This window comes from Arachis ipaensis, chromosome B03 (genome assembly GCF_000816755.2).
Source record: "Arachis ipaensis cultivar K30076 chromosome B03, Araip1.1, whole genome shotgun sequence".
In the NCBI taxonomy this organism is placed as follows: domain Eukaryota; kingdom Viridiplantae; phylum Streptophyta; class Magnoliopsida; order Fabales; family Fabaceae; genus Arachis; species Arachis ipaensis.
In genome coordinates, this window is record NC_029787.2 from 26,347,880 (window position 1) to 26,357,887 (window position 10,008).

The following is a 10,008-nucleotide window of genomic DNA, read 5'->3' on the forward strand; positions in this document are numbered from 1 at the left end:
TCTACTGGAACAATTTCATAGGTAACTCATTATTTTACACTCAGCCTTCATTTCCCCCAATTTTCAAATTTTGAGAAGGAAGGTTGAATTTCTTTGATTTCTGATGTTTTAGGATCCAATTAGCTTGAGAAAAATGTTCACTCTTGCTTATGTGAAGCTTGGGTAAGGTGAGGATATGATAATTTCATTTTAATTTTATTGAATTTGAGCTTTGAGTATTAAATTGGATATATATGTGTTATGAATGTGTATTAGGTTGAAAATAAATAATTGGAGCTCGAAATTGTGAATACTGGAACTTGGAGGAAGTGGATTAGTTGAGGTTTTGAGGGCTATGTTCTTTTAGGAAAATTGTCTTGGAATAATACTTGGGAATCAGCTAAGGTATGGTTTAGGTTTCTTGCATTTAATATATAATGTTCTGTGAAAACTTAGGCTAGATAACCATAGGATAAGTTAGAATGCAGGTGTATGTTTAATGTTTAGTAATTTATCGATGAATATATTTGGTTGAAGTTCATTGGATAATTAGTTATTAATTTTGGTTGGTGAATGTTGTTATGTTAATTTGGAGAGAATTATGGTTGAATGTTATTGTTGATGAGCATGGTTGGTTTGGTGAATTATTGATTTGAGGTATAACTATTGTGGAGGTTGTTGTGATAATGAGGTATTTTTTGTTAGAAGCCTAGAATTAGTGAACTATGATCCTTAGTTGAATTTTGGTTGTTGGATTTGAATATTGTATGAGTATAATTGTTGATCTGAGGTAGATTTATTGTGGTGACTGTTATGATGATGAGGAAGGGTATGTTAAACTGAAAAGAATGTAGGTTTAGACCCGAAAAAGGGTGGAAAAATCCGAGTTTTAGAGGAGATGCTGCCAAAATTTTATAAAAAATAGAGATTTTGTTTATATGATTATTTAAAAGATTTAGATTCAAAGGTTATATGGTTTGATTTAGAGTTATTAAGAAAATGAGCATGTTTTAAGTTTGATTCATTTAGAAAAGAATGAACTATGTTTGGAATTGGAACTATTGATGGACAGAATGGGAGGTGTGATAATGAAGGATAAGGATTGAATATGATTGACGTATGATGGTGAATGAGATGCGATTGAGAATGATGTGGATGTTGATGAATTATAATTGAATTATTTATATGGCTTATGAATTTGAATAATCTGAGATACGAGATTCCCTGGATAAAGTGCCGTGACTTGCCACCACGTGTACCAGGTTGAAAACTCGATACTTTGTTGACCCTACGACGTAAGTGTGACCGGACACTATATAAATTCCCGGGAATGTTACCCCCATTGAGCAATATTGATTATTTGAGATAAAGCTATGCATAGACTCTTGAGGATGCACGTCGGGGGACAGTCTAAGGACAATTCAGACTTGTCGGGTTGGCTGGATAATCGACAGATGAGCCTCATCAGCCATAGGACAGGCATGCATCATATGCATATTACTTGAATTATCTGCTTGTGCTTTAATTGGGTATGCCTAATTGTACTTGCCATGTTAAATGAATATTATTACTTGCAGTATTTGTAACCTTCTTATGCTTGCCTTTATTTGCTTATTTGTCTGTGAAATGTATAATGGAGTTGGAGGTATGGAGGAATGGCAGTATGAGATTTAAATTTAAGGTTAAGTTAAGTTAGGTTTAGACACTCTTAGAAAACCACCTTTTATGGCTCCTGTTTAATACTTTAAGCTCTATAATTTGAGTGTCGGCGTTCTAGGATTGCCTCTGGCATTTCCAGGACCTTATATATTATGTGTGTGGTACCTTTACCATACTGAGAACTTCCGGTTCTCATTCCATACTATGTTGTTGCTTTTCAGATGCAGGTCGAGAGGCGTCTCGTTAGGCGTCTGGGCTCCTGAAGCGAAGTGGTTACTAGGTTATATTGTTGTACAGTGGTGTATATATATGTACTTAGCTTTCTCTCTGCATAACTTGTTCTTTTGATCCTCTTAGAGGTTTATGGAGAGGCAGAATTTTGTTTGTATATATTTGGGTTTTGGATATGTACATATATATGTGTGTAAATATTCTCCGGCCAATCTTGACTTCGCAGGCTGAGTTAGGAGCTTGTTATTTTGTATATTTGGCACTCTATTCCTATTTTCACAATCTTATGTTTGATGGATATAGTTTTCTTAGCACGCAAGTTAACTCGTTCCTTGAACGTTGCGCTTTTATTTTGAAATTTTTATTTCCTCTATTCTTCAAGGCTCCTAGCATATTATAATTCTTCTGCTATCATATGTACATATTTTATTTTAGAGGTCGTAATACCACATCACCTCTGTTTTACGACTTAAGCGTAAAGCTTTGTGTGGTAGGGTGTTACATTATGGTATCAGAGCAGATCGTTCCTATAGAGCCTGAAAGACAGACTGATTGTGCTTCTGTGCATTCTCTGTGTATGTGTATGTGTTTATGTGCTATTAGGATATCTGACTGATATATATGGCATAAACGTTTGTGAGCTTGCATTTGGAACTTAAAGCATTAGACCTGTGATATTGAGACTGATCAACTTAATATCACTTGTTTGGTGTGTATAGGGACCAGATGTCAACTCGCAGACGCGGTCGCGGGTGAGGTAGAGGTAGAGATAAGATAGGCACTGTTACTCCTGTCCTGGCAGGGACTGATCCAGTAGACTTTATGGCTGCCCTGAGAAATATGGCTGCAGCTATGCAGGAAACAACCGATGCACTGGGTAATCAAATAAACCAGGGTAATGACGGGAACAATAATGAGGAAGACGGCCCTATGACATTTGCTACCTGAAAGTTTGCCCTCCGACTTTTAGGGGAACCTCAAATTCCACTGATGCAGATAATTGGATTCAGGCTGTGGAAAGGGCGTTGCAGGTTCCTGAGGAGCAATGGGTTGAGTTTGGAACTTATCAGCTGCAAGTCGAGGCTCAGCATTGGTGGTAGGGAATACGACGTATCCTGCAGGCAGATGATGCTGGAATAATCGGGAGGTTGGTTGTTTAAGAATCATGTTTTGCTTGATTGTTCTGAAAAGTTAGTACAGTTTATGCCGGAAGGATCAGAAGTGCTACTTGAACTCTAAGATAGTAAAACTATTCTGGAACTGAATATGAGGATATTATGTTATTAACAGTGGGAATATCAGGTGATGATCAGAGTTTAGAGTAGATTCCAGTTGTATCTGAATTTTCAGATGTGTTTTCAGATGATATTACCAAATTTCCACCTAACCGAGAGGTCGAATTTGCAATTGAGTTGGTGCTTGGAGCCGGTCCGATTTCGATTACTCCTTATAGGATGTCACCTTTAGAAATGACTGAACTGAAGGCTCAGCTAGAAGATCTATTGGGTAAGCACTTTTTTCGACCAAGTGTTCCTCCATGGGGATTGCCAGTGTTACTGGTAAAGAAGAAAGATGGGAGTATGCACTTGTGTGTCGATTATCGACAATTGAATAAGATCACCGTGAAGGATAAATATCCACTACTTGGGATCGACGGCCTAATGGATCAGTTACAGGGTGTATGTGTGTTTTCTAAGATTGATCTGCGATCCGGTTATCATCAGATAAGGGTTAGAGACGAGAATATTCCGAAAACTACTTTCAGAACCCGTTATGGTCATTATGAGTATACGGTGATGTCTTTCGGGTTAACTAATGCCCCGGCAGTATTTATGGATTATATGAACATGATTTTCCGACCGTATCTGGACAAGTTTGTTATTGTCTTCATTGATGACATTCTTGTTTATTCTAAGATTGAAGAGGAGCATGCTGATCACTTGCAAATTGTGCTACAAAATTCTGAGAGACCGGAAGTTATATGCTAAGTTATCTAAATGCGAGTTCTGAAAAAGTGAGGTGAAGTTCCTCGGTCACGTGATGAGTAAACAGGGAATAGCTGTGGATCCTGATAAGGTGGAAGCAGTAATGAATTGGGAGCGACCAACTTCAGTGACAGAGATCAGAAGTTTCCTAGGTTTGGTGGGATAGTATCGCATATTCATTAAGGGATTTTCACAGCTTGCCTTACTTTTAACTAAATTGATTAGGAAGGATACGCCTTTTGTCTGCACTCCGGAATGTGAAGAGAGCTTCCAAGCATTGAAGCATAGGTTGACTACTGCACCTGTATTGGTATTACCTAAGCCAAGTAAACCGTTTGAAGTGTACTATGATGCATCGTTGAAGGGTTTAGGGTGCGATCTAATGCACCACCAGAATGTTATAGCATACGCCTCCCGGCAATTAAGGCCACATGAAATGAACTACCCGATACATGATTTGGAACTTGCTGCTGTTGTGTTTGCTTTAAAGATCTGGAGGCACTACCTCTATAGCGTTAAGTTTCATGTTTTTTCAGATCATAAGAGTTTGAAGTATCTTTTTGAACAGAAAGAGTTGAATATGCGTCAGAGAAGGTGGATGAAACTTCTGAAAGATTATGATTTTGAATTGAATTATCATCCAGGAAAAGCGAATGTTGTGGCGGATGCCTTGAGTCGGAAATCTTTATATGCAGCTTGGATGATGCTACGGGAAAAGGAATTACTAAGGGCATTTCAAGGTTTAAATTTAGGAATTAGAGAAGAATCTGAAATTTTGTGTTTGAGTCAGTTGCAGATTTCAAGTGAATTTAAATCAGAACTTCTGAAGGTTCATCGAGACAATGAAACGTTACATAAGGTATTACCAGCAGTTGAACAGGGAAAACAGTGGAGAGCGTTAGAAGGACATGATGGTTTGTGGAGGTTCAAGAACGAGATTGTTGTGCCAGATATTGGAGACCTGCGACAGAGAATCTTGAAGGAAGCTCATAAGAGCGGGTTTTTAATCCATCTAGGAAGCACCAAAATGTATCAAGATCTGAAAGCAATGTTCTGGTGGCCAGGGATGAAGAATGATGTGGCATTGCACGTATCTAAATTTTTAACGTGTCAGAAGGTTAAGATTGAGCATTAGAGATCATCAGGGACCCTTCGGCCTTTGGAGATTCCACAATGGAAATGGGAGAGTATCGCAATGGATTTTGTGATAGGTTTGCCTAGAACCCGATCTGGCTGTGACGCTATTTGGGTGGTTGTGGACCGACTGACAAAATCAGCTCACTTTCTTCCTATTCGAATAAGTTGTACAATGGAAGAATTGGCTCGAATGTATATCAAAGAGATTGTCAGGTTGCACGGTGTGCCATCTACCATTATATCTGACAGGGATCCTCGTTTCACATCAAAGTTCTGCGGAGCTTTTCAGCGTGCATTTGGGACTCAGCTGAGTTTGTGTACTGCGTATCACCCTCAGACAGATGGTCAGTCAAAGAGAATATTCAGACCTTAGAGGATATGCTAAGGGCTTGTATTGGACCACCCGGCAAGCTGGGATCGGTATATGCCATTAATAGAGTTTGCTTATAATAATAGCTATCATGCGAGCATTGGAATGGCTCCATATGAGGCTTTGTATGGTAGAAAATGTCAATCTTCGCTATGTTGGTATAAAATTGGAGAAAGAAGTTTGTTAGGGCCTGAGATGATAGCTGAAACTACTGAACAGATAAAGAAGATTCGTAGTCGAATGCTTATAGCCCAGAGTCGGCAGAAGAGTTATGCTGATTAGAGGCGAAAGCCTTTGGAATTTGAGGAAGGGGAGCATATTTTTCTGAAAGTTACACCAACCACTGGAGTGGGAAGAGCTATTAAGACTAAGAAACTGAATCCCCGTTATATTGGACCGTTTGAGATCCTGAAGAGAATTGGGCCAGTGGCCTATAGAATTGCCTTACCACTGTATCTTTTGAATTTGCACGACGAGTTTCATGTGTCATAGTTTCGGAAGTATATTCCTGATGCAAGTTATGTTCTAGAACCCGAACCAATCCAAGTAAGAGAAGATCTAACACTTCCAGTAATTCCAATGAGAATTGATGATACTAATATTTAACGATTATGCGGGAAGGAAGTATCATTGATAAAAGTGGTTTGTAGTCGAGCTGGTATCGAGGAACATACCTGGGAGCTCGAATCAGATGTATGAAAGGACTATTCACATCTCTTTTCAGATAACTAGATTTGAATTTTGAGGGCAAAATTCTTTGTTAGGTGGGTAGAATGTCAACCCCGATTAATTAGTAGATAATTAGTTAGTAAATTAGTTTTTAATAAGAAAGACTAGAAATGCGAATATTATATCAAATTAGGATAGAGCTCATTGAAACGAGAATTTTAACACTAATTTCGAAGAAAACGGTTCAAAAATGGACCGAATGGGCCGAACCGGTTGAACCAAACTCGAACCGGGCTGTCGGTCCAACCGGACCAACACTTTAAAAGAGCCCGAAAGCCCCTTTCTTCTTCATTTCACCTGCAGTACGTGAAATGCTTCCAGGGAGAAGAGAAACGAGAAATATCCCGTAACCCTTACGTTAATTTCCAACTCCCGTAACTTCTCCGTCCTAGCTCCGATCGCCACACCGTTTACGACCACGCGTTCACCGCGTCGAGCTCTACGTTTCTATCAGAATAATTTCATAGGTAACTCGTTATTTTACACTCAGCCCTCATTTCTCCCAATTTTCGAATTTTGAGAAGGAATGTTGAATTTCTTTGATTTCTGATGTTTTAGGATCAATTAGCTTGAGGAAAATGTTCACTCTTACTTATGTGAAAGCTTGGGTAAGGTGAGGAAATGATAATTCTATTTTATTTTTATTGAATTTGAGCTTTGAGTATTAAATTGGATATATATGTGTTATGAATGTGTATTAGGTTGAAAATAAATAATTGGAGCTCGAAATTGTGAATACTAGAACTTGGAGGAAGCGGATTAGTTGAGGTTTTGAGGGCTGTGTTCTTTTAGGAAAATTGTCTTGGAATAATACTTGGGAATCAGCTAAGGTATGGTTTAGGTTTCTTGCATTTAATATATAATGTTCTGTGAAAACTTGGTTAGATGACCATAGGATAAGTTGGAATGCAGGTGTATGTTTAATATTTAGTAATTTGTCGATGAATATATTTGGTTGAAGTTTATTGGATAATTAGTTATTAATTTTGGATGGTGAATGTTGTTATGTTAATTTAGAGAGAATTATGGTTGAATGTTATTGTTGATGAACATGGTTGGTTTGGTGCTTGTTGATTAACTAATGATTTGGTGAATTATTGATTTGAGGTATAACTATTGTGGAGGTTGTTGTGATAATGAGGTATTTTGTGTTAGAAGCCTAGAATTAGTGAACTATGATCCTTAGTTGAATTTTGGTTGTTGAATTTCAATATTGTATGAGTATAATTGTTGATCTGAGGTAGATTTATTGTGGTGACTGTTATGATGATAAGGAAGGGTATGTTGAATTGAAAAGAAGGCAGGTTTGGACTCGAAAAGGGTGGCAAAGTCCGAGTTTTAGAGGAGATGCTGCCAAAATTTTATAAAAATTAGAGATTTTGTTATATGATTATTTAAAAAGATTTAGATTCAAAGGTTATATGGTTTGATTTAGAGTTATTAAGAAAATAAGCATGTTTTAAGTTTGATTTATTTAGAAAAGAATGAACTATGTTTTGAATTGGAACTATTGATGGACGGAATGGGAGGTGTGATAATGAAGGATAAGGATTGAATATGATTAATGTATGATGGTGAATGAGATGCGATTGAGAATGATGTGGATGTTGATGAATTATAATTGAATTATTTATATCGCTTATGAATTTGAATAATCTGAGATACGAGATTCCCTGGATAAAGTGCCGTGACTTGCCACCACGTGTACATGGTTGAAAACTTGATACTCTGTTGACCCTACGACGTAAGTGTGACCGAGCACTATATAAATTCCCAGGAATGTTACCCCCATTGAGCAATATTGATTATTTGAGATAAAGCTATGCATAGATTCTTGGGGATGCACGTCGGAGGACAGTCTAAGGACAATTCAGACTTGTCAGATTGGCTGGATAACCGACAGATGAGCCTCATCAGCCATAGGATAGGCATGCATCATATGCATATTACTTGAATTATCTGCTTGTGCTTTAATTAGGTATGCCTAATTGTACTTGCCATGTTAAATGAATATTTGTTACTTGCAGTATTTGTAACCTTCTTGTACTTGCCTTTATCTGCTTATTTGTCTGTGAAATGTATAATGGAGTTGGAGGTATGGAGGAATGGCAGTATGGGATTTAGATTTAAGGTTAGGTAAAGTTAGGTTTAGACACTCTTAGAAAATCACCTTTTATGGCTCCTGTTTAATACTTTAAGCTCTATAATCTTAGTTTCGGCGTTCTAGGATTGCCTCTGGCATTTCTAGGACCTTATATATTATGTGTGTGGCACCTTTACCATACTGAGAACTTCCGGTTCTCATTCCATACTATGTTGTTGCTTTTCAGATGCAGGTCGAGAGGCGTCTCGTTAGGCGTCTGGGCTCCTGAAGCGAAGTGGTTACTGGGTTATATTGTTGTACAGTGGTGTATATATATGTACTTAGCTTTCTTTCCGCATAACTTGTTCTTTTGATCCTCTTAGAGGTTTATGGAGAGGCAGAATTTTGTTTATATATATTTGGGTTTTGGATATGTACATATATATGTGTGTAAATATTCTCCGGCCAATCTTGACTTCGCAGGCTGAGTTATGAGCTTGTTATTTTGTATCTTTGGCACTCTATTCCTATTTTCACAACCTTATGTTTGATGGATATAGTTTTCTTAGCACGCAAGTTAACTCGTTCCTTGAACGTTGCGCTTTTATTTTGAAATTTTTATTTCCTCTATTCTTCAAGGCTCCTAGCATATTATAATTCTTCTGCTATCATATGTACATATTTTATTTTAGAGGTCGTAATACCACATCACCTCTGTTTTACGACTTAAGCGTAAAGTTTTGTGTGGTAGAGTGTTACAGATCGATTCTATTATTAAAAACGATTGTGAAAATATTTTTTTGTCAAGTTTGAATGCAAATTGTGTGTTGTGTATGGGTGAACTGGAAATGGTGCATACCTTTTTTTGGTCGGGTTCCTCTAAGGAATGCTTTGAGGCTTCGATAAATATGGGTATGAGTAAGAAAAGGAGTTTCTTACGGTGATCTAGTTTGTGTGGAAGGACAGGAATGAGATGATTTTTAATAATGTTATGTTTGATGAAAAAAGAATGAACTCTGACATAGGTGTTTTCTGTTTGTTCTCCAAACTGAAACTGGGAGAGGGAGCAAATAAGAATAGCTAGTTCGAATCTTTCATGCAGGTGTGGCGCGACAACTGATTCGAAAATATTTAGGGTCCATAGGAGGACTGTTAAGTTTTTACGCTATTCAATAGGAGGACTGTTAAGTTTTTACGCTATTCAATGATGTATTTAAATTTTTTATTTGTGTTGCTATGAATTCTTTAGGTGGTGCCTTCTACTAGTTATTTAGGATTTTACTATGGGAATCGTTGTATTTAACTATTTATTTAGAGAAAGTCTAAAAGATTAATTAGTGGTCCAGTCAACTAGAGACAAATAGGATAAAAATAGTTCCAAAAATAAAAATCAATGTAATATATACTAAATTGTATCAAAATCCAATTGTTTAATGAGAACAATGACAACATTAAAGATTTAGATTTATTAATTACAAACTTAATTTGTTTTGATGTAATTTAACACAAATTGTTTAATAGAATTGGGAGATTTGAATTGATTCTCTTCGTGCCTTAGCTGGACTCTACATTTTTCTATCTCTCTCCGTCCTTTTAACTTTAACGTTGTTGCGGTTGATTGTTGATAGATCCTTATATAGCATAAAAAATAAAGATATGTGAAGTGATACTAGTTTAGGATAAAGATTAAGTTTGTTGCAAATAGAAATCATTTGTCTGATGTGCATGTTCAATTTGGATGTTCCTCATTGCTACTGAATGTGGACTTCCATCGGATTTCAGATGGAATGACTGTACAAATCCAAACAGTTAATTTATTACTTGAAACTCATGGA

At 37.0% G+C, this 10,008-nt stretch overlaps 1 protein-coding gene across 1 annotated transcript; it reads left to right on the forward strand.

Moving 5' to 3' along the window:
- On the forward strand, nt 3,910-4,989 carry LOC107632852. Its single transcript, XM_016336494.1, has 3 exons — nt 3,910-4,006; nt 4,499-4,594; nt 4,673-4,989. The coding sequence occupies exons 1-3, from the start codon at nt 3,910-3,912 to the stop codon at nt 4,987-4,989; spliced, it is 510 nt and encodes a 169-aa protein (XP_016191980.1).

What these genes read in the sequence shown, in the direction of transcription:
- LOC107632852 (XM_016336494.1), top strand. Translation starts at nt 3,910, where the DNA reads ATGAGTAAACAGGGAATAGCTGTGGATCCTGATAAGGTGGAAGCAGTA. An exon ending in AGAGATCAGAAGTTTCCTAG is followed by an intron (nt 4,007 to 4,498) that starts GTTTGGTGGGAT and finishes ATTATCATCCAG; the next exon opens with GAAAAGCGAATGTTGTGGCG. An exon ending in ATTACTAAGGGCATTTCAAG is followed by an intron (nt 4,595 to 4,672) that starts GTTTAAATTTAG and finishes AATTTAAATCAG; the next exon opens with AACTTCTGAAGGTTCATCGA.